This window comes from Equus quagga, chromosome 18 (assembly GCF_021613505.1).
Source record: "Equus quagga isolate Etosha38 chromosome 18, UCLA_HA_Equagga_1.0, whole genome shotgun sequence".
NCBI lineage: Eukaryota > Metazoa > Chordata > Mammalia > Perissodactyla > Equidae > Equus > Equus quagga.
This window is the reverse complement of record NC_060284.1, coordinates 21713425-21738742: the sequence shown is the minus strand read 5'-3', so window position 1 is coordinate 21738742 and position 25318 is coordinate 21713425. Positions and strand designations below refer to the sequence as shown.

The following is a 25318-nucleotide window of genomic DNA, read 5'->3' as shown; positions in this document are numbered from 1 at the left end:
TTTCAAACTTCTCACTTCCCAGCCATCATCCCCTTTCTTCCTAAGACATTGTCTCTTGTGATGAAATCTAACAGTCCTGGTAGGAATTTCAATCTATTGATCCTACCACCATTCTATTATTCCTTCTCTCCTTCATGATCTCACATCCCTCCTCAGCATGCTTAAAACATTGTAATTATTGCACATAGTAGACAAACATCATAGGGTAAATGGTTAATGAGTATGATAAAATCCATTTATCAAATAATTTTTGAGTGTTTCATCTCATAGAATAGTCTCAATTTCCTGAATCTTAGGAAACTTTCAAAAATGAGAATGATTAAACATATCTCTTTTTTTCTGTTCTCTTCTAGGGAAAACCAGGTCAAAAGGGGTATGCGGGTGAACCAGGACCAGAAGGCTTAAAGGTAAAGCAGCTGACTTTATTACCATTATAATGTATAATTTGTAAAAAGATAACATTATGGCTCTTATAAAAGTATAAAATGACCATATGTCAAAGGTTTTATTCAACTCATTAATGAGGGAACCAGTAATATGTTAAAACTGCGTCAAATAGCATATGAAAAGCTGTTTATCTTTATATCTATATCTACATCTATCTATAAATATCTATGGCTATGTCTGTATCTGTATTTTAATAGATATTCAATTTAATAAAGAAATGTTAAAGTTTGTGGTTAGATGCAGGACAATAAACGGTAAATTTTTGGGCTGTCTGCTCCACTGGTCAGAAATCTACATGTCAATATAACTCCATTAAAAAAAAATTACACACAGACACTCATATATATATATATATATCTTCACTAAGTCTGGGTCCTGGTCCTTTAGCCAATAGTATACAGTGAGTCTGAATAAGTACATTCCGTGGATGGTCACTGGGTGGCCTTCACCCCTTTATGATGTTGAAAAGATATGTCACCTACTTTTTTGCCTTGTTTCCAAGTTTTGTACGATTTTTGTAACACCAACAAAGTAATGCAGTAGCTTTATATGTATGCACTCAGGTCTGAAAGAAATTAACTTTGAAGAATTGATGATTTATACAGATTTAAAATTTAGTGAAAGATTAAAAAGTATCACAGCATTATTGCTAAATTTCCTAAAGCTAGAGTTCATCATTTATGTTAAACTCATCATTTTTATAACTCTGGAATCTAAGGAAAAGCCAAACTCTTTTCAAGGTCAATTAATAAAGAAATATGAGGTAAAATATTTTTGAATTTATCAGCATGTCTATCTGTGGCTGCAGTTATCCTGGGGGAATAAGTATACCTGACCCTCAAGTTACATGCAAAAACCCCCAGAAAATCAAAGCACAGTATTGACAAACAGAAGACTTAATTCTCTTTTACTGAGATTAGTCTACATACTGCCAGATAGCTCTAAAAAATCCATCTATGAGCTACCATCTAGTCAAACTGGTAAGAAACTGAATCTCAGTGATTATTGACATCCTGACTCCTCCCCAGAATCACACCAGCATGTAGGTGTCCTCTGTGTTACCCAGGAGATGAGGGAAGTTCTTTAGGGGAAACTGGCACTCCTGGGGGAGCACTTGGGAATTGGTTAAGGGCCACCACTTTTCACAGAACCCTAGGATCTCTCTTCTCTCCTCGGGCCTGGGAAAATAGTCTCTCTCTCTCTCTCTCTCTCTCTCTTTTTCTCTCTCTCTCTCTCTCTCTTTCTCTCTCTCTCTCTCTCTTTCTCTCTCTCTCTCTCTCTCTGTCTCTCTCTCTCGTTGCCCTCAAGGACAGTTCTCCTATCTTCAGGCTCTCTGAAAACTAAAGCAGGAATGCTGGTAATCTGCAAGCAACTTCTGCTTTCTGCTTGTTAATGCAGACCTCCCCTAAGACTACAAAGCACAGAGTCCATCTCCCTTGTAGGAATTTGAGAGGGCAATTGAGTAAAGAGGAGAAAATATAATAAAATTAATCATCTATATATTATCCCACCACAGATTTTCTATAAAAGCTGTCTAATGAACTGTCAGTTAAAAACTATGATTTACAACCTACTGCAACGCTTTATTCTTTACTGTTTCTCTAAATGCATACAGAAATTGAAAAGAAACTTTGTTTAGTCCTTGAAAGTTTATTTCAAGTTGATTACTCATTATGAATATTAGGTTTCAGTGCTTAAAATCAGCGCTATCCAGGGGCTGGCCCCGTGGCCGAGTGGCTAAGTTTGCGCGCTCCGCTGCAGGTGGCCCAGTGTTCCGTTGGTTCGAATCCTGGGCGTGGACATGGTACTGCTCATCAAACCACGCTGAGGCAGCATCCCACATGCCACAACTAGAAGGACCCACAACGAAGAATATACAACTATGTACCGGGGGGCTTTGGGGAGAAAAAGGAAAAAATAAAATCTTTAAAAAAAAAAAAAAAATCAGCACTATCCAATAGAGTATATAATATGAACCACAGATGCGAAGCGCAGCAAAAAATTGAAAAGAAACAGGTGAGATTAACTGTAGTAATATATTTTCTTTAACCCAGCATACCAAAATATCATTTCAACATGTAATCAACATTAAAATTATTAATGAGATGTTTTATATTCTTTTTTTGTACAAAGTCGTTGAAATCTAGTGTATATTTTATGCTTACATCACAGTTCAGTTCAGCCCAGCCAATTTCAAATGCTCAGTAGCCATATGTTATTAGTGGCTGCAATATTGTTCAGTGCAGTTTAACATTTTACTACTACACACTGCAATATAATTATTAATTTTTAGACAGCAATTGGTGATTTAATCATACATAGTCCCGCCTTATTTGTAGTTTTGCTTTCTGTAGTTTGTTACCCGTAGTCAGCCGCGGTCCAAAAATATTAAATGTGTGAGAGAGAGAGAGACCACAGTCACAGAACTTTCATTATAGTATATTCTTATAATTGGTTGATTTTATTATTAGTTATTGTTGTTACTCTCTTACTGTGCCTAATCTATAAATTATATATAAATTAAATTATAAATTAAACTTTATCATAGGTCTGTTTATCTGTATAGGAAAAAACATGGTATATATAGGGCTCAGGACTATCTGCGGTTTCAGGCATCCATTGGGGGTCTTGGAATGAATCCCCTGCAGATAAGGGGGGGTCTACTGTACATTCCTGTCAGAATAACTATACGTGGTACCCTGAACTTAATCTTCTACCTTTCATTCATCTACGCTTTTGTTCAGCTTCTGTTCATGCCATTCCTTGCCACCAAAATTGGTCCTTTCTCATCACCAGTGTAGCTATCACCTATTCTTCAGGGCCCAACCCAAATATAATTTCACAGTCCATTAGTTGAAATCATTAGTGTTTGGATTTTCAAAAAGTAATATGGTGCATGTACTGTATTTTATTTAATACTGCCAGCAGGCTATGGGACAGCACACCATAAGTAGACAGGTTAATATTTCTGTGGTGAAATGTAAGGATATTCAGATTAATCAAAATAAATCAAGACTATAAATAGGCTCACCTAGATCAGTTAAAGCATTGCTGCCAAATAAATTCAGATTAGGTCAAGTTTGCCACCAAATGAGTTGTGAAAAACTGGCTTTTCAGACCTTTAGGGACTGCAAAATTGTGGTTAGGGTTATGAATGTACATTATTTTCCAGTGAAGTCAGCCCCAGCCGCACCAGCCCATGGGGTGGCTCTCCTGTGAACTCCGTTATTACCTACCTGTGGCACGTATTCTGTTCTGCTCGGCATCATGAGATGTCTTAGCTCCTGAAGCAAGTAGAGCATCCCTGTGGGCAAAGGCTTTATTTTTATTCTTAGTATCCTCCACAATGCCTACCACTCTGCCTTTTAAAATTACACCCCAATAAATATTTTATTTTGAAAATTTGATTTGTGGGGCTGGCCCCGTGACCGAGTGGTTAAGTTCACACGCTCTACTTCGGCGGTCCAGGGTTTGGCCGGTTCGGATCCTAGGCGCGGACATGGCACCACTATCAGGCCACGTTGAGGCAGCATCCCACATGCCACAACTAGAAGGACCGACAACTGAAAATGTGCAACTATGTACTGGGGGGATTTGGGGAGAAAAAGCAAGAAAACAAAAAGAAGATTGGCAACAATTGTTAGCTCAGGTGGCAATCTTAAAAAAAAAATTTGATTTGTGAAAGTGTTTTAAAAGTGATTAAAAGCCATAAATAGAAGAAAGTAACTTAAGAAAATAGATTATTACTGTTTGAATGAAAATAGAGGAAAGACAGCATTGCATAGAAATACTGTAACATTTTTGAATAACTGAGATTTTCTTTGCCATTTTCTAAGTTATGACTAAACAATTACGTTAAAAATAAAAACAGAAGTAATGTCATGAGTAATCTTGTTTGAAAAATAATCATTTTTGCAACTTTACATTTTTTACTAACAGGGAGAAGTAGGAGATCAAGGAAACATTGGAAAGATTGGGGAAACAGTAAGCTTATTTTATACTCTTATTTTCATTTTTTAAATCATTTGTAAGTATTTTTAGGAATCATGTTAGCCATGATCTGTGCTTATAAAATTCAGAATACAAAATTCTTATCCACTGCAAATTTAAACACACTTGTGTGACAAATAAAACCTATACAAAAGAGAAATGAGAGAAAACAGTACTGATATTTTTGTCCAATGTAAGTTATTTTTATGATCTCAAGAGCATTTCTGTTTCTAATATTTGATTTAATTTTAGTTCTGATCATTTCAATCTAAATTTGACATTAACATGTTTCAGTATTAAAAAGCTACAAGTTATCAAACCGTAAAATAGTTTAATAGTTTGAAGATATTTTTCCTTAGCTTTGAAAGATTGGAGTAAACCAAGAGTTAATGAATTGGAAAGCATATTATAATTTCTTTCCTCAAAAAAATTTGACTTATTTAAATTTACATTACTGTGAAAGTAGGAGGCTTCATGTTTTATTTGAATTAGATATTTTACAAGCAAATTTATTTTCTACAATGGGGAGAGCCAGCTAAAATATTCTCTAACAAATTAATCTGCATAACATATATAAAGTGGTAACTTAAATTAACACAAGGGAAGTGAATTTGTTTACAAAGAGTCACAAAGCAAGTGGTACCATTTAATGGGTTAAATGAGCAAATTCAATTCCCTATAACCTATCTTATAACTTAAATAAAAGTAAAATTTTCTAAAAACTTGTTTTATAAGCTTAAGTAAACAGTTATATTTTCTGGTCTTGTAATAAAACAGCAATACATTTCAGATACCTTTTTTTTTGTCATTAATTATTAATAAAAACAGAGGATTCATTTAGTGTTAAAAGATCATTACCATGCCAATTAATGCTGACTTCACTAGAACGCGAACTTTTTGTTCTTGTTTTTACTGAGAAGGGAAATTTCGATGGAGTATTTATATCAATTAGATTATTCAAGATTTCTCATCAAATATAATTGTTACTCATATTTCTCTAAGGTCACTCAAAGAAGTTAAATGCTGCCATTTCTGAGTGACAAATTGCTTAAGAAATACATATAAATTATAATTAATAGCCAAAATTAAAATACCAATAAAGAGCATCTTTTCTTAAAATAACACTTGTTTATCAAGCTTCTAAGTGTTATTTCCTGGTAGTCTAGTGGTTAAGATTCAGCGCTCTCACTGTCGAGGCCTGGGTTTGTTTCCCAGTCGGGGAAGCACACCACGTGTCTGTCAGTTGTCATACTGTGGCGGCTCTGTGTTGCTGTGATGCTGAAAGCTATGCCACCAGTATTTCAAATAGCAGCAGGGTCACCCATGATGGAGCTTCTAGACTAAGACAGACTGGAAAGAAGGACCTGGCCACCCATTTCCAAAAAAATTGGCCGTGAAAATCTTGTGAATAGCAGCAGAGCATTGTATTGTCTAATATAGCACCGGAGGGTGAGAGGATGGCGCAAAAAGACCAGGCAGGGTTCCTCTCTGCTGTACATAGGGTCCCTAGGAGTCAGAATTGACTCAAGGGTACTAACAACAACAAAGTGTTATTTACTTAATAGTGTTGGATTCGTTCCACACAGTGCCAGAACCCATCACCAGTGCTGTCCAAAGAGGAAATGGACTGTCTTGGCAGGTAGTGGATTTCTGTTGGAGGGAAATTAACATTTATTGATCATTTGCTATTTGCCAAGCATAATGCTAGGAGATGTTTCATATTGTGGCATTTCATTTACTTCTTAAACAATTTTAAAAGGTGCAGCTTGCTATTCCAGTTTTTGAAATAAGGAAACTGAAGCACAGTAAATAACACATTCAAAGTTACATGGCTAATAAATTGCTGAACTGAGATTTAAACCCAGACTTCTAACTCAAAATCCAAATCTCAAAAGCCAGTATTACCATGCTGGGAGGTTTTTTTCCCAGCTTTACTGAGATATAATTGACAAATAAAATGATAAGATGTTTAAAGTATACATGATGATTTGATACACGTATACATTGTGAAAGGATACCCCCCCGGCCCCCATCAAGTTGTTAACACAGCTGGGGATGTTTAAATATTAGTTGAACAGCCACTTGGCTTAGATGTTGTAGAGAGGTTATAAGCATCCAATAAGTTTTCAGACAAAAGAACGTTACCAACTTTGAGATTCCATCTTTCTCATTAAGGATAGGAGATAGAGGCTTTTAAAAAACCTCAATGGCTGTATTGAGTTAATTAAAATATATAAAATGCCTAAAGAATATTTTTGGCTCTTGATAATTCCCAGCTTCTGTTTTAGCTTATTAATTTCAAAGTCTTGGAAATATAGTTCTTCTAATCCAGAGTTCTGTTAAAACAAAACTCTCAAGAGATATGGGAAGATATGGTTGCACTTCGTGACATCAGTCGTGTAATTTTGGGATATCTAAGGTTAATTGTAATCACATAGCTAATTTTTACTTTTCCCAATCTTTTTGTACCGTCATTTAATTGCCTTTAACTGGAGCTCCTCCAGTTTTATTTGTTTCTTTCTAGATTTATACTAATTAGAAGTCAATTTGTGCCAGAGCACAGCAGTCCCATCTATGTTTCATGCGTGTATACCTCTTAGATTCATCTACTGTAAGCAAAGAATTAATGTCTATAATTGTGCCCTAAATGTCTCTAATTTCAAGTATGCCCCCTCATCATCTTCATTCTAGCATTATTTTTTACAAATAAATCTGGAACTATCCCACCTTAATTGCCAGTCCTCTCTGTCTTTAACTTTCTAGTATGAAAGTATTGAAGAACTGTAAAAGAGAAAGGAGTGTACTTTTTTTTCAAGAGACCAGAATTAATATCAGTAGACAGACGTTATTGAGGAACAGACATGTAAGGGGTAGACATTATAAGGGAACGAATTTTTTTTGTAGGCAAGAATATTTTAATAGAATTTCTGACACTGGCTGAAACAGACTCTTCCATAGAGTAACTCAACACATCATTCTTAGAAGGTTTTGGTGACTTTCTTCAATCATTTATTCAGCAGGTATTTATATTTATATTCAATCACATTCATTGAACATATGATCGCTGCCTTCATGAAACTTAGTCTCTTGGAGTTTTGACAGACATTAAATAAATAATTACATGAAGAAATATACAATTATAAACTGTGATACATTCTGTAGAGGAAAAGTTTAAGGGACTATGACAAGGGTGCCAAATTTAGAGCAGGAGATGAGAGAAGACTGTTTTGAGGAAATGACATGAATTGTGACCATAAAGAATGGTATGAGTGGGCCTGCCTGGTGGTGCAGTGGTTAAGTTCGCACGTTCCGTTTCCCAGCGGCCCGAGGTTCGCCAGTTCAGATCCCAGGTATAAACATGGCACCGCTTGTCAAGCCATGCTGTGGCAGGCATCCCATGTATAAAGTAGAGGAAGACGGGCATGGATGTTAGCTCAGGGCCAGTCTTCCTCAGCAAAAAGAGAAGGATTGGTAGTAGTTAGCTCAGGGCTAGTCTTCCTCAAAAAAAAAAAAAAATGATATGAGTTAGCTAGGGAAGAGTGGAGAGAAAGAACATTCCTGGAATATGCAGTGTAACATGCAACCTTTGCCACTTACCTTGCTTTAGAGAAACTTCTTAATTTCTCTATGTGTTTTCTCAACAGTAAAAGAATGAAAATAACTACCTTGTAGAGTTTCTTGTGAGGATTAGACGTGGTTGTACACTTAAAGCACTCAGCACAGAGTCAGTCACAGTAGAAACCTGATAAATGTTAGCTGTAATGGTGGTGGTGGTTGTTGTATGTGATGGTCCTAAGTGGGAGAATGTTTAGCTGTTTTGAGGAACTGAAAGAAAGCCAGTGTGGATAGAGTTTGGTGAGCCAAAGGAAAGGCAGCATGAAGTGACATTAGTGCAGGAGATAGGGGCCAAGTCATTCAGGGCCATGTTCATTGCTTTGGACTTGATCCTAATGTAAATGGAAAATCATTGAAGTATTCTAAGTAAGCCAATGACATGATTTAATTCGTGTTTTAAGGTCACTCTGGTTGCAGTGGATTGGGAAATTGGAACATGGCTGTGAGGAGCAGAAGTAGAAGAGAGTAGCCAGTTAGGACACCATGGCAGTAATCTAACTGAGAGAGAAAGATGACTTGGGCCAGGGGGATGGCAATGGAGATAAGAGAAGTGGATGTATTTGAAATATATCTGAGGTGATAGTTTGGACATAGTCTGCAAAAAAGGGGAAAGATTCTAGTCTCCAGCGTGTAATAGGCCTTTGATAACTAAATTATTTATGATTTATCAGGAATATTCTGGAAGCATAAAGGATTGGTATATATGATGTCTAAGGATAATTCCAATTCTGAGAATCTATAGCTCTTTTCTAAGAATTTTAATGTTCTCCAGTCTTCCTCTTACCTGCCAATTTGGCTTCCTTTGTCTGGCTCTCCTCCAGTTTAATTATGTCTTTCTGGAGTTGGAGCAAACAGAACTAGACTAAATATTTTAGAGGCAACAGCTCCACAGCCTTCTCCATGAGTAGGATAATAACTTCTATTATGTTTTCTTTATTGTTGATTCTCCTCAAAACCATGCAGGCTTTTTCCTATAGCAGGAAACTGAGATGTCTTTGGAAAACAATCAGCAGTCACTCCTAAGATCCTTTTCTGTTTTCTTACTTTAAGTATAAAATTTGGATTTTGTTTCATAGAGTGACCTTTATTACATTAAGTTTCAGTTGCCACTTTTCTGCCCGCTTGAAGAGGTTCTTATGATTGTCCTATAGTCTGGCCACATTGGTTTCTCTCTTAAAATATAACCCAACCATTTGATTCCACCTCATTTCTTCCTTAATTTATCAGTTTAGTAAGATTTCATAAGCAATCTACTGTGTCTTCTGTTTTTCTGCCTGCCCTCTGGTGTGCGAGTGTATAGTAAAAGACTGATGACAGAAAGGAAGAGGAAGAGGAAGGGCCATGGATAATCCTCAAAATCAGATATTCCACTTCTCAGTACAAATCCTTTAGAATCATAGAGCTTCTGATGGCTGATTCTAAGGTGAATTATGGCCAGTTCATTCAAGTTCATTCAGAGGAGGAAGTAAAAGGAAGGAAATCTATTTATTGAAGACCTATTATCTCATTTAATTTTGAAATAACCTTTGTAAGATAAGTCTTACTACCACTCTGTAAGTGAGGAAACTGAAATTTATTGAAGTTATGTGGTGTGTTCAAATTCCTACAGCTAGTAGACAGAATATCTGGGTTTCAAATCTGAATTTTCTGCTTCCAGTTCCAAGATTCTTTTCTGTGTCAAGCAATACTTAGTTTGTCCTGTCTTTAAGTGGAAACTTGAAGTGCATCCTTGGGAATCAGTGGTTAGAAAGATTTGGAAAAGGGCAAAATAAAATTTTACCCTGTAATCTCCTAAGTCAAGCTGGCAATTAAATTTTAAAATATTGTCAAATGTTATTAGTTTCTGAGATTCAGTGAAACAATTTAACATATTTAAAATGCAATCAGCACAGATTTTGAAAGATCTGGAAGCAAATATTTTAGAAATGCTCAACACAAAACCTCATTTGATACAGTGGTTAGTTTTGCTGTTCTCTGGTAGCATTACAATGATATTATTGTCAAACCTGATACAAGTTGATTTGGTTCAATGAGGTCCATTTTTCCTTTCATTAAGAGCAGAATGCCAGCTTTAGATGGACCCGTCTAAATCATAAAAAGTGACTCATATTTTCTTGACAAAAAGTCCCAGAAGCTGACAGGACAGTACCATTTAGCCAAACAGGAAGAACAAAGTAAAACTCTATCAACTGCCCCTATGCAGGGCCTCTGTAGCCTCAGTACCTTTGTCTTATAAAGGGTAATCTACCCCCTCCTGCTTTCAAAGCTGTCATGTATCTCCTACGTGGCAGGGAGTGGTAATTTTTCTCAGAGAATGGAAAGTTATACAAAGTGTATATCCATGATACATTCCATCATGAGAAGGATGTTTACCTGAATATGATAAAAATAGCTACCATTTCTTGAAAATCTGTGATATGCCAGATACTTTACATATATTATATCATTTAATTCTCACAGAGACCCAGGGAAATAAAAATTATTCCTATTTTATACAAAAGGAAACATGTTTCAGAGAAGTTAAGAAACTTGTCCAAGGTCAGATAGTGAAGTACCAGAGCTGAGATTGCAAAGGGGTGATTGCTAACTTCTCCATGTCACCCTGCTTCCTCTTAGCAATGAGGTGAACATTTCCAATTGTCTTTTTAACAAATATATATTGTCCTGTCATTACTCTGTGAAGTTAGAGATTATGGGGACCCACGTGCCACACTGTAGTTTGAGAAGCATCTCAAAAAGATGGATGTGTTAAAATTGTTATGTCTTAGGATCATGTGTTTGACATTTCTCATGTTTGAAATGTCTAACTAGTATCTCTTATTTGATTAAGAAGCCACAGTGAATTAATTTCACTATAGTATTAAGTCTATGATGGTGAAGAAAATCAGAAATAAGTATAAATGAGTGAAATCAAAAATGAAGATACAGAAAGTGTGTGGACCTATCAATGGATATGGACAGAGAAGATTCATGACGTTGCAATTACAAGTAAATTGAAGGGAAGTGAATTAAAAAAGTCAATTCTACTAAACCTATCATTCCTTGTAAGCGAGGTACAGGTAACTCCAAGATAAACTATTACTTTATACATATGATGCTAATAATTTTTAATTGCAGACACAAGAGATTTATCTAAGAAAATGGAGTCAGCAAATTCTAGGAACAGTTGACGTGCTTACCAAGATGGAAGCTCCTTTGAGCTATAAGATATACTATTTTCTTGACATTTATGACATCTCTTTGTAAAAAGCAAAGTAAATTATTGGGATAATAACAAATATTGTGTTAGATGTGGTCCTACAGAACTTTTTTTCTACAGCTATGAAAGTTAGGGAGTATGGGAAAATGAAGACTACAGAATATTGTTCATATCACAAAACTAAATGTGATAAGAGGTAGACCAAGATTAAATTACATGTAAGTGGTTATTAAGGGGAAACCAACAAAAATGAAAAAAAATTCATATGCCTAAGATAAAAGCTAAAAGTCAAAATTTCTATCTATGGGAAAAATGAATGATACACATGATGCTGTGCTACAAGTTAAAAACACAGAAGTTATTGAAAGCCAAACATGTTTGAGACATACTTTGTTTTTATATTAAGTATATTTTTCTTTTATCCTTATTAAATATGCATTTAGTGACTATTAAAAAGTAAAATATTCTAGGAAAAAGAATAAGATCCAACATTTATAGAGTAATATACGGAACACAGTATTTTTCATATGTATCATATTAAAGAGTAATAAACAGGGGCTGGCCCTGTGGCTGAGTGGTTAAGTTTGCACGCTCTGCTTCCGTGGCCCAGAGTTTCACCAGTTCAGATCCTGGGCACAGACCTGGCACCTCTCATCAGGCCATGCTGGGACGGCATCTCACATAGCAGAACGAGAAGGACCTACAACTAGAATATACAACTATGTACTGGGGGGCTTTGGGGAGAAGGAGAAGAAAAAAAGAATAATAAACAAGAGTACCCTTCTTAGTCTAATAAAGCTTCTTAGACTGCCCAAATTAGAATAGCAATAAACTACTTCAAAGGAATCAAATAAAAGAGAAACTAAAATGGAACTTTATGCTTCCAAATATAAAACAATAACATCAGCCTCTTTCAGATGTGAACATTTAGTGTGCTTACTTCCTGGGGTGCTGAGCTTGTTAGCCTCCTAAGGAAACATGAACTTGGTCACTCTACCTATTTTAGAATTGATAGAAGTAATTATGTCCTCGTTCCTGGTTTTTAAGGATTTACTCCTAGAGATTATTTTTAAAAATCACACTCAATGTAATTCTGTATTTGAGCCTGGATCGTTAAGATTCAGAATACAAATAGGTTTAAAGATTATTATCCTATGATTTGAAGTAAATTAATTGTCTAAAAGTACGTGTATCTCACATGTTTCTCTTCATGTACTTATATTTCTGTGTTCTGGAAGGATATTGTGATTTCTTATAGCCAACAAAAGTGAAAGACACTGGTAAACTAATTTTCATTTATTTGTTCTATCATTCGAAAGATACTTACTGAACACTTACTATGTGCTAGATACACAGCTAAATAAGGCTTGATCCTTACATGATTTACCATCTAGTAAATGGCTAAAAAATTCTACAAATAATTTTGTCAAAACATTAGTCCTGTTATATAAGATACTCTAAGAAAAAGAAGTAAAAAATTGTTTCGACAACTACCGTAAGGATGTGCATGTCTATAGAGAAACTCCAGTTTTGTTTGGCTAAAAACATATTACTGTTCTCTTAGGGAGGAATGCTACGAAGTGGTGATGTTAGCTTTTGAGGAGCTTTTGAGCAGCTCTAAATTTCTATATAAGAAGAAGTCTGGGGGTGGCACTTTGATTGGAAGAGGCTGCTAAGGGACTCCCCTTGAAGCTGTACTTTCATAGAAACTACATTATTTTCATTTGTTACTAGTGCACTATTTTATTGTTATTTAGATATTTGCACATCAGTAAAAATAGCAAAGATTTCTAATGATGCTTTTATGCTCAGAATTTATAAGATGAAGAATACATCACTTGCTCATCTCAAAGAATAAGATGGACTGATGGAAGTAATGGTGAGACCAGGGTACAGGTGTCACCTTGGGCTACCTGTTGGCACTACCACGCTTACAGAAGATGAATGCAGAATTAGAATCTGAGAGAAAGGCGAGTGAAAAATCTTTGTGGTTCTTATTTTTTTAAATTATTTAAGATCTACATAACCAATGTACTAAATTTTGAAATTTAAGGGTTACATTCATTCCAGAACAGGGGTCAGCAGACTTCTCTATAAAGGGCCAGTATTGTATATTTTGGGTTTTCAGGCTAAAGGATCTCTGTCACAACTGCTCAGCTCTGCTGTCGTAGTGCAAAGCAGTCATAGACAATTTGTAAGTGAATGAGTCTAGCTGTGTTTCCAATAAAACTTTATTTATAAAAAGAGACAGTGGGCAGGATTTGGCCTACAGGCTGTAGTTTGCCCTTTCCTTTTCTAGAAAGTTATACTTTACATGGGGTACACCAGTTTTTATTAAATGAATCTGCCATATGCAATTCTGCTTCATTAGTCTTCTGTTATTAATGAAAAAAATCACTAAATGCAAATGTGATTTCTTCAACTCAGAGAACAGATTCAAACTAGCAAAGAGGTTGTGTTGCTACCATGCATTGATTTTGTGTACTAAGTGTGAACATAAGGAATTAATTTGCATTTATATGTAGACCACGTGTATATCTAACGTACTCCACTGGAATTTATCTTTTTTTTCCTTAACAAACACTTAAGAATCTTACCAACAAATATTTTCCAAAAACAATGAAATCTACTCTTTATGTGCACATGTTCGCTAGAAACATTTTTATAAACATTATACATGTTTTTTTCAAGTCCTATTTTAAGGGTCAAAGGATTTCCACATATTAAGTTTTAGTGAGTTTTTCTTTCATTACTTTGGAAAAATTTCTAAGACAATGTCATTAGACTTACATTTCCCATTAGGTTGAGATATTTTCCATTTGCGCTTTATTTTCTGTTTATGAAACATCTGTTTTTTTTCATCAGTTCAACAAAGCAGCCTGATGGGGGAGCATCGCAACATTTTTGTTCAAAAAGATATATGGAACCTTTGATGTTCTTCTTTTGGCTATAGGAAAAGCAATTAGCTACAATCTGGATTGTATTTTTACCACAAATAGAGCCAGCTTTGTGTTTTATAGAAAACTTTTTATAAATATGTAACCTTTTCACTTCTTCAGTCCCAAGTAGAAAGATACTAGCTGCTGAGATACAAAGATTATATGCTCAGTTTTTTGGGGTTTTTTAAATGAATGAGTTTTGGAAAAACTCTATGTGGCAAAATCTATGTTTCTCTGGTGTGTTGCTTATACCATTAGAAATAAAATCAATTTACGATCACTAAAACCAGGAAAGGCCTAGATGATATAAGCTCCTCCAAAAATGCTAGGGGGATGGGCCGTAGTAGATTATAAGTGGGAGATGAGTCTGTAGTGGCCTGCAGAAGATAGATTGTAAGAATTTTTCATCCTGACTTTCAAGACTTCCCATGATATATCTGTCAGCTATCTTTGTCGTCGTTATTTCTCACACTTCCCAACTTTCTAGGCCAAACCAGGCCAGTCGATGTTCCTTGAATGAAATCCACTTACTTATGCCTTTGTTTGAGATTGTTTCTGCCACCTCTAAAGACCGTCACTTTCCCACTCCCTTACTGCCTTGCATCAACTTTCAGTATCCATCTTAAATCACCCGCTCAACCATGAAGTCTTTTCTGGTCTCCCTGCCCAATTAGATTCAATCTCTTCTTTTGTTAAGGCCTTCAGCACTTTATCTACATTATTATGGTCCTTAGCTTATTTTGCTTTATATCATAGCTACTTTTTAATTTAAACTATCTCTACAGAAAACTGTCTCCCACAGCAATAAGCACATGCTTTATATATTGTACATTGACAAAAAGTATGTTTTATATGATGAACTGAGATAAATTAAGAAATGCAAGGTATTTTTTCTAATTTATTTGCTACTGGCTGTGTCCTAAGAGGACTTTAGTGTGCTTGAGTTAAGTCTGAAAATAGGACATATTCTTGTGAGACAGTCAGAGTAAGGAAGGGTATTTCAAATGGGAACAACATGAGAACAAAACCTGGAGGCATGAAAGATCTGGAATATTTGTAGAACTGTGTTGTAAGCAGTTCACAATGGCTGGAGGAAGGTAAGGCACAATGGGTCACAGCTCACCTGCCTCTTATTACTTATCTCTAATGTTCTTCCCATCTTTTCTGGCTCACAAATACCTTCTCTTCTTCCACAAGTCAACTCAAGCATCACTTCCTCCAAGCCTTGATTTGCATTACGCTCTGTATCTTACATGTGCATCTATCATTTATTGCCCTTACTTATTTACATGTCTTTCCAGTACTAAACTAAGTCCTTTAAGGACCAGGGTTTGTGAAGCAAAACATAAATCATGAAGTGTAACTTCTGTTTAAGAAATCAATAATAGATGAGGTAAATCCAAAAGCTTCCTCTGATCTGTAGTTTTCTTTAAAGGTAAAAATTGTGCCTCAAACTCATTGAGTTCAAATCTGTATTTGTCACCTCTCTTCCAAAATCCATTCCAACTCTTCCTCTCAGCATTTTTTTTGAGGTCTTCCACTTCTTTATATTATCAAAAATCATTCAGAATGTCAAGTAATAAAATTTTCCATTATATCAGTTCATTGTTTTCAGCTTTATTGAGATGCAGTTGACAAATGGGTGTGTAAACTGTAGAATGTCATCATTTGGTATACAGTCATACCTTGCTTAGTGACAGGGATACATTCTGAGAAATGGGTTGTTACGTGGTTTTTCCTTATGTGAACATCATGGAGTGTACTGAAGGGGAACAACATTTGCCACCCCAAAATGCGTCTCTTTAACACGAGGATTGTTTTAGGCTGACTTATTTTTAAGAAACAAAAGACTCAGAAAGGTTTTCTTGTTACCTTCCCCTTAGCTGCCTAAAAGAATTCAGATTAGAAAAACCTGTCTCAGGAAGAAACCTGTCACCTTAGCACAACATGAACTAGGTGCCAGACAGGGAGGCACCTAAAAAAGCCTGTTTGTCGTTCTCCCCTCTGTGTTCTTCTGTTTCTGTGTGACCAAACACTTGTCTTTCAAATGTTTGCTCCTTTTCACCTACCTGTGAATTGCCTTCCTTTCCTTTAAGGTCCCTGACTCTCCCCACCCCCAACATCTTCTTTTGTCTTTAGCTGAGGTATTTAAGTCGAGGGCTTCAGCCGTTGTGGCAAGTTACTCAGTTTTCCTGGGTTTCTCCCATGTACATGTGTTATTGAACTTTTGTTTGTTTTTCTCCTGTTAATCTGTCTCATGTCAACTTAATTCTTAGATGAGCAAGAAGAACCTAGAAGGGTAGAGGAAAATGTCTTCCTCTCCTACAGGACTTAGCACAAACCTAGATGGGATAGCCTAGGTTATATGGTAGTAATCTTATAGGACCATCATCCTATATGCAGTTCATCATTGACTGAAACATCGTTATGTGATGCATGACTGTATATATACATTGTAAAAGGGTTCCCCTGTCGAGTTCGTTAACACATCCGTCACCTCACATATTTTACCTTTTTGTGTGTGTGTGTGAGAACATTTAAGTTTTACTGTCTTAGAAAATTTCAATTGTACAATCATGGTTATCAACGGTAGTCACCATGATATACATTAGGTCCTCAGACCTTATTCATCTTATAACTGAAAGTCTGTACCCTTTTACCAGCTTCTCTCTATTTACTGCCCCCCACCCCTAGCCCCTGGCAATTAGTTCTCTACTTTCTGTTTCTGTGAATTCAACTTTTTTTCTTTTTTTCAAGATTCCACATGTAAGTGATACTATGCAATATTTGTCTTTCTCCATCTGGCATATTTTACTTAGCGTAGTCCTCTCCAGATTCATGCATGTTGTCCCAGATGACAGGATTTCCTTCTTTTTCAGGGGTGAATAAGATTCCTGTGTGTGTGTGTGTGTGTGTGTGTGTGTATCATGTTTTCTTTATCCATTCATATATTGACACACACTTAGGTTGTTTCCATATCTTGGCCATTGTGAATAATGCTGTTGTGAACATGAGAGTACAGATATCTCTTTGAGATAATGATTCATTTCTTGTGGATAAATACTCAGAAGTGGAATTGCTGGATCATAGGGTAGTACTATTTTTAATTTCTTGGGAAACTTCCATACTGTTTTCGATAGTGGCTGCACCAATTTACGTTCGCACCAACAGTGCACAAGTGTTCCCTTTACTCTACATCCTCACCAGCATTTGTTATTTCTTGTCTTTTTGATAATAGCCATCCAAACAAATGTGAGGTGGTATCTCTTTGTGGTTTTGAATTGCATTTCCTTCATGATTAGTGATTCTGAGCACGTTTTCATGTACCAGTTGGCTACTTGAATTTCTTCTTTGGAAAAATGTCTATTCAGATCCTTTGTCCGTTTTTTTAATTGGATGATTTCTTCTTGATATTGACTTGTATGAGTTCCTTGTATATTTTGGATAGTAACCCCTTATTGAATATATGGTTTGCAAATATTCTCTCCCATTCCATTTTTCATTTTGGTGATGGCGTCCTTTGCTATGCGGTAGCTTTTTAGATTGATGTAGTCGCGCTTGTTTTTGCTTTTGTTGCCTTTGCTTTTGGTGTGAAATCCAAAAAATATTACCAAGACCAATATCAAGAAGCTTATCCCTATATTTTCTTTAGGAGTTTTATGGAAAGTTTCAGATCTTATAGTTAAATTTCTAACCCATTTTGAGTTGGTTTTTGTAAGATAGAGGTCCAGTTCCATTCTTTGCATGTGACTATACAGTTTTCCCAACACTGTTTAGTGAAGAAACTGTCTTTTCCCAGTTGAGTATCCTTGGCTCCATTGTCAGAAGTCAATAGACCACATATGCATGGGTTTATTTCTGGGCTCTCTGTTCTGATGATCTATGTGACTCTTTTTATGGCAATACCATTGTATTATCATTATTACACCTTTGTAATATAGTTTGAAATCTAAGAAGTATGATCTCTCCAGCTTTGTTCTTTTTTCTCAAGATTGCTTTGACTGTTTGGGATCTATTGTGGTTCCATACAAATTTGGGGACTTATTTTAAAATTTTCTGTACAAAGTTGCCATTGGAATCTTTGTAGAGATTACATTGAATCTGTAGACCACTTTAGGTAGTATGGCCATTTTGCCAATATTAATTCTTCCAATCCATAAACATGGGATGTTTTTCCATTTATTTGTGTTTTCTTCAATTTCTTTTATCAGTTTCTTACAGTTTTCAATATATGGATCTTTTACATCCTTGGTTAAAATATTCCTAAGTATTTTATTCCTTTTGATGCTATTGTATATGAGATTTTCTTAATTTCTCTTTCTGATAATTCGATGTTGATGTACAGAAATGTAAGTGATTTTTGTATTTTGATTTTGTATCCTGAAACTTTACTGAAGTTGTTTATTAGTTCTAACAGTTTTTTTTAATGGAATGTTCAGGGTTTTCTATAATATCATGTCATCTGGAAATAGAGACAGTTTTACTTCTTACTTTCCAATTTTGATGCCTTTTCTTTCTTTCTTTCTTTTTTTTTTTTTTTTTTTTTTTTTTTTTTGCCTAATTGTCTGACTAGGACTTCTAGTACTATGTTGAATAAAAGTGATGAGTGTGGGCATCCTTGTCTTGTTCCTGATCTTTTTTTTTCTTTCTGCTTCTTTTTCTCCCCAAATCCCCCCAGTACATAGTTGTATATTCTAGTTGCGGGTCCTTCTAGGTGTGGCACGTGGGATGCTGCGTCAACGTGGCCTGACGAGTGGTGCCATGTCTGCACCAAGGATCTGAACCAGCGAAACCCTGGGCTGCCGTAGCAGAGCACACTAACTTAACCACTTGGCCACAGGACCCGCCCCTTGTTCCTGAACTTAAAGGAACAATTTTAAAACTTCAACCACTGGGGGCTGGCCCAGTGGCACAGTGGTTAAGTTCACACATTCTGCTTTGGTGGCCCGGGGTTTGCCAATTTGGATCCTGGGTGTGGACATGGCACCACTTGGCAAACCATGCAGTTGTAGGCGTCACACATACTTAAAAAACAAAAGTAGAGGAAGATGGGCAAGGATGTTAGCTCAGGGCCAGTCTTCCTCAGCAAAAGGAGGAGGATTGGCAGCAGATGTTAGCTCAGGGCTAATCTTCCTCAAAAAATAAAACAAAAAAGAATAAACCTTCAACCATTGAATATGATGTTAGCTGTGGGCTTATCATATATGGCCTTTATTATGTTGAGGTGTGTTCCCTCTATACATAGTTTATTGAGAGTTTTTGTCATGAAAGGATGTTGAATTTTGTCAAATGCTTTTTCCGTATCTATTGAGATGATCATATGATTTTTATCCTTCATTTTGTTAATGTGGTGTATCACGTTGATTGATTTACAGATGTTGAACCATCCTTACATCTATGGAATAAATTCCACTCAATCGTGACACATGATCCTTTTAATGTATTGTTGAATTCAGTTTGCTAATATTTTGCTGAGAATTTTTGTTTACATTCATCAGGGATATTAGCTTGTAATTTTCTTTTCCTGTAGCCTTCTTTTCTGGCTTTGGTATCAGGGTAATGTTGGCATCATAAATGAGTTTGGAAGTGTTCCCTCTCTTTCTCTTTCTTGGAAGAGTTTGAGAAGAATTGATATTAGATCTTTAAATGTTTGGTAGACTTCACCAGTGAAGACATCTGGTCCTGGACTTTTGTTCTTTGGGCAATTTTTCATTACTGATTTTATCTCCTTAGTAGTAATTGGTCTGGTCATATTTTCTGTTTCCTCATGATTCAGTCTTAGTTTAAGTTGTATGTTTCTAGGAATTTATCCATTTCTTCTAGGTTGTCCAATGTTTTGGCGTGTAATGGTTAGAGTGGTCTCCTATGATACTTTGTATTTCTGTGGTATTGGTTGTAATGTCTTCTCTTTAATTTATAATTTTATTTATTTGAGTTCTCTCTCTTTTTTTGGTGAGTCTAGCTAAAAGTTTGTCTATTTTTTTTTTATCTTTTAAAAAAATCAGCTCTTAGTTTCAATTATCTTTTCTGTGGTCTTTTTAGACTCTATTTCATTTTTTCCCACTCTGCTTTTGTTATTTCCTTTCTTTTACTAGCTTTGGACTTAGTTTGTTCTTCTTTTTCTAGTTCCTTGAGGTGTAAAGTTAGGTTATTTATTTGGGATCTCCTTCCTTTCTGAATGTAGGCATTTATCACTATGAACATCCCTCTTAGAACTGCTTTTGCTGCATCACATAAGTTCTGGTATGTTATGTTTTGATTTTCATTTGTCTCAAGATATTTTTTGATTTCTGTTTTGATTTCTTCCTTGACCCATTGGTTGTTCGGTAGCATATTGCTTAATCTCTATGTATTTGTGAATTTTCCAATTTTCTTCTTTTAACTGATTTCTAGTTCATACCATTGTGGTTGGAAAAGATGCTTGATATGATTCCACTTTTCTTAAATTCATTAAGACTTGTTTTGTGGCCTAACATGTGATCTGTCCTGGAGAATGGTCCCTGCACATTTGGAAAGATGCATATTCTGCTGCTGTTAGGTGGAATGTTCTGTTTATATCTGTTAGGTGCATCTGGTCTAACATGTAGTTTAAATCTAATGTTTCCTTATTAATATTCTGTCTGGATAATCTATCCATTGTTGAAGGTGGGGTATTGAAGTCCCCTGCCATTATTGTATTGCTGTCTATTTCTGCCTTCAGATCTATTAATATTATATATTTAGGTTCTCCTATGTTGAGTGCATAAATATTTACAAATGTTATATCATCTTGATGATTTGATTCCTTTATCATTATACAATGACCTTCTTTGTCTCTTGTTATAGTCTTTGGCTTAAAGTCTATTTTGTCTGACATAAGTATAGCACCTCTCCTTTCTGTTAGTTTCCATTTGCATAGAATATCTTTTTCCATCCCTTCACTTTTAGTCTGTGTGGTATCCTTAAAGCTGAGATGAGTCTCTTATAGAGAACATGTAGTTAGGTCTTGTTTTTTCACCCATTCAGCTACTCTGTGCCTTTTGATTGCAGAATTTAGTCCATTTACATTTACAGTAATTATTAATAGTATGGACTTACTATTTCTATTTTTAAAATTTTTTCTGTTTTTTTGTAATTCCTTTGTTTCTTTATTCTTCTCTTGCTCTCTTCCTTTGTGATTTCATGAATTCTCTGTAGTGGTATGCTTTGATTCCTTTCTCTTTATCTTCTGTGTATCTACTGTAGGCTTTTGCTTTGTGGTTACCATGAGTCTTGCATAGAACATCTTGTATTAGAACAGTCTGTTTTAAGCTGTTAATAACTTAACTTTCAACACATACAAAAGCTCCTTCCCCCTAGTTTTCTGTTTTTAATGTCACAATTTGCATGGTTTTACAGTATGTATCCATTAACAAATTATTGTAGTCATAGTTATTTTTAAGACTTTTGTCTTTTAACGTTCATGCTAGAATTATAAGTGATTTACTCACCACCATTACATTATAGTATTCTGAATTTAACTATATATTTACCTTTACCAGTGAGATTTATACTTTGATATGTTTTCCTTTTACTAATTAACAGCCTTTTGTCTCAGCTTGAAGAAACCCCTTTAACATTTTTTGTAAGCCTAGTCTAGTGGTGAAGAACTCGTTCAGCTTTTTGCCTGTCAAGAAAACTCTTCATCTCTTCTTCAATTCTGAAGGACAACTTTGCAAGGTAGAGTATTTTTGGTTGGAAATTTATTCTTTCATCACTTTGAATATATCATCCCACTCCCTTCTGGCTTGAAAAGTTCCTGCTGAAAATCTGCTAGTGGTTTTATGGGGGTCCCCTTGTATGTAACAAGTTGATTTTCTCTCATTGTTTTTAAGATTCTCTCCTTGTCTATAACTTTTGACAATTTAACTATGATGTATCTTGGTGTGGGTCTCTTTGGATTAATCTTGTTTGGAACTCTCTGTTCTTCCTGGATCTGAATGTCTGTTTCTTTCCCCAGATTACAGAAGTTTTTAGACATTATTTCTTTGAATGAGCTTTCTACCTCTTTCTCTCTCTCTTCTCCTTCTGGGACCCCATAATGTTGTATATTGGTCCCTCTGATAGTGTCCTATAAGTCCCTTAATCTATCTTTACTCTTTTTCATTTTTGTTCCTCTGAATGGATGAATTCCACTTCCCTGTCTTCAAGTTTGCTGATCCTTTCTTCTGCTTGATCCAGTCTGATGTTGAACACCTCTAATGAATTTTTCAACTCAGTCATTGTATTCTTCAGTTCTGTGATTTCTGGTACTTTTTTATATTTTCTCTCTTTGTTGAAATTTTTACTTTGTTCATGCATTGCTTTCCTGACCTCGGTGAGCATCTGTTTTTTTTTAATTTGAACATATTTCTTTGTTTCTTCATTTTACTTGACTTTCTATGTTGTTTTCTGTTCATTAGATAAAATGGTCACCTCTCCCCAGCTTGACAGAGTGATCTCCTGTAGGAGATGAACACCTGAATGACTCTCAAATTTGTGAATGTCCAAACCTCTTTCTTTGTTCTTAATGACTCCTAGTAGTTGAGGGTGTGCCAAGACCTGTCAATGTCCCAGAGGGGAGGATTGCAGTCAGCACCTATATGCAGGCTGATTAGAAGCTAGACCCTCAGGCAGCAGCTGAGAAAGTATGTTTAAGCTCCTTCCAGGGAGAAACTGGAGATGAGAGTTTTTGGCTGTTCTCTCTGTACTGGCCTGGTTGTATAGCCATAGGGGAGTGCTCCTGTACCCATTAAGAAATATTCTTGGGGGCAGTCCCAGTGACCTAGTGGTGAAGTTCAGCGTGTTCCACTTTGGCAGCTCCGGTTCAGTTCCTGAGCATGGACCTACACTGCTCTGTTAGCAGCTATGCTGTGCTGGTGGCCCACATACTAAAAACAATAGAGGAGGATTGGCACATATGTTAGCTCAAGGCAAATCTTCCTCAGGAAAAAAAAATGTGTTTTCTTGGTTTCCTTCAGTCCTGTGGGACTTATGAATGCAAGCTCTGGTAGCTAGTAAAGCCTGCTAGATTAGAATCCTGGTCCTCAGAAAGCAGCTTTTATACTATGCAGGTAAACATCTTTCAGTAAAAGACTGGGAGATGGGTGATTTGCCTGCTCATTCTATGCTGAGACTTGGGGGGATAGCCATGGTGAGTGCTCCTGTACTCGTTAAGTATTACTTCTTCATTTGCTATAGTCTTATGGGTCTTGCAGACACAGGCCGTGTTGGTTTTCAGAGCTGGGTGTTTTGGAGCTCATTTCTAAGGTAGGAGTCTTAAAAGTTGGGTTGGTAGATGTGGAGACTAAACCCTTCACTCCTCAGGGAGAAGCTGGGAGTTGCGGGTTCCTTCCTAATTGTATAATGCTGTGCCAAGGGTGGAGTTTATGGTGAGAGTGTGTCTCAGCCCTTCTTACCTGTTTTGATATAGGTGTTTTCTCATTTTCCCAATGTGTAGGAGTAGCTCAGCTTGTTTCTGGATCTCTTTCTGAGGGAATTGCTCCATGTATAGCTGTAGATTTGGTGTGTCTGTGGGAAGACATGTGTTCAGGAGCTACCTATGTTGCCATCTTGGTCGACTCTCTATTCCTCTCATCATTTTCTGTAAGCGGCCTCACCATCTTTCAGTTGCCCAGTGTTGAAAGCTCATCATTTTGTTTGTATTCCCTCTCTTCTTTTACATTTACCTTTAATAAATGACTAACTCTTGTAAATTCTACATTTGCAATTTATCTCATATCTGTTCTTTATTCTACAGCCTTAATCCACTGACTTTTTGAGGCTCTCACTATTCCACAAATATTAATTGTATACCAATTATTTATCAAAAATCTGCTAGGTGCTACAGATAAGAGGTGAAATAAATGGTTCTTGCTTTTGATATATTAGTGGCGAAATGTAAAACAGCAGTTACAATACAATAATTGTATAGCTATAAAAAAAGAGCATTGTATTCTGTATGGGGGATCCAGGAGAAGGCTTTGAAGGGGACCAGCATTTGAGTGGGACCTGGAATAATGTCAAAGAGTTTTCCTAGAAATAGAGCAGGGCCTTAGGCAGCACTCCAGATAGCAGGCCAGACCTGTACAAAGGCCAAGAATCATGAGAGAACTCAGCATATACTGAATTGCTGTTAGTTTAGTACGACTAGGATTGTACAGTGAAAAGGGAAGAAAGGTAAGAAGGATTCTGAACAGGTAGGCAATGATCAGATAATGAAGAACCCTACATATATGCCATCCACAATGGTTCACATTTTATCCTGTAGGCAGTAAGGACATGCTAAATTTATATGAATATTGTAAAACAATCATATTAGCCAGTTAGAAATGTCATGCCGGCTACAAGGTGGAGGATAAGTTGGAGATAAAGAGATACCAATAGAGAAGTGATTTCAGTAGTATTCAGGAGAGATGACATCGGAGTACTTTAACTAGAGCAGTGGCAAAGGGGAATGTTATGAAAGATATTCAGGAAATAGTGTAAAAGCTCCCTAAACTCAGGAACTATATTTTATATATAGTGCCTGCTACATTATATGTGTTAAATAAATATTTGTTCAAAGATTAATGATTGAGATAGATTGTATCTTAGGCCCCTTTTGAAATGCCCTACCCTTTCATCTCTGTACATGGAAATCTTATGTATCCTTTAAAGGCCCAGCTCTGACACTGCCTGTAGGAAATTTTCCCTAGATCCCTCAGCTGAAATTAAGCTTCCCATCCTATTAAATTTCATTAAATGTAGTCTTTTGTCATATTTAACACTTTAGTCTCTGTATGTTAGATATTAATGTATATCTCTTGGCTCTCTTTTTGATTATGAATGTCTTGTGGGAAGAATTCATGTTTATATTTCTATTTATATCCCTCATACTATCTCACGCAAGTATCTTTTGCTTGCTAGCTATCCTGTAAATATTTGTTCAGTGAAATAGGGAAGATCCTATCAACTACAACCATGGAAACAAAATACCCTAGATCAGTATAATGAAGTGATAAGAGTAAGGACTCTGGAACCAGACTGCTTTCTCAGTCTAGTAGAAGATACTCATATTAAGTAAAAACCCAAGTAGAAAGGAAGATACAATAAGGTAAAAAATTGTCAAAAGAGTGTCAGAAAAGAATGT

The 25318-nt window shown here is 36.0% G+C and overlaps 1 protein-coding gene across 9 annotated transcripts in view; it reads left to right on the top strand.

Annotated features, from left to right (window-relative positions):
• COL24A1 (collagen type XXIV alpha 1 chain) overlaps window positions 1-25318 on the top strand; it is a 348320-nt gene that overhangs the window by 152838 nt on the left and 170164 nt on the right. For all 9 annotated transcript variants that reach the window (XR_006886072.1, XM_046645896.1, XM_046645897.1 and 6 more), the window contains 2 exons: window positions 354-407; window positions 4387-4431. Coding sequence is in view for 8 of the 9 variants with exons in the window: in XM_046645896.1 (XP_046501852.1) it covers window positions 354-407; window positions 4387-4431 (99 nt within the window). In the remaining variant the exon portion in view is untranslated. The remainder of the gene's footprint in view (window positions 1-353; window positions 408-4386; window positions 4432-25318) is intronic.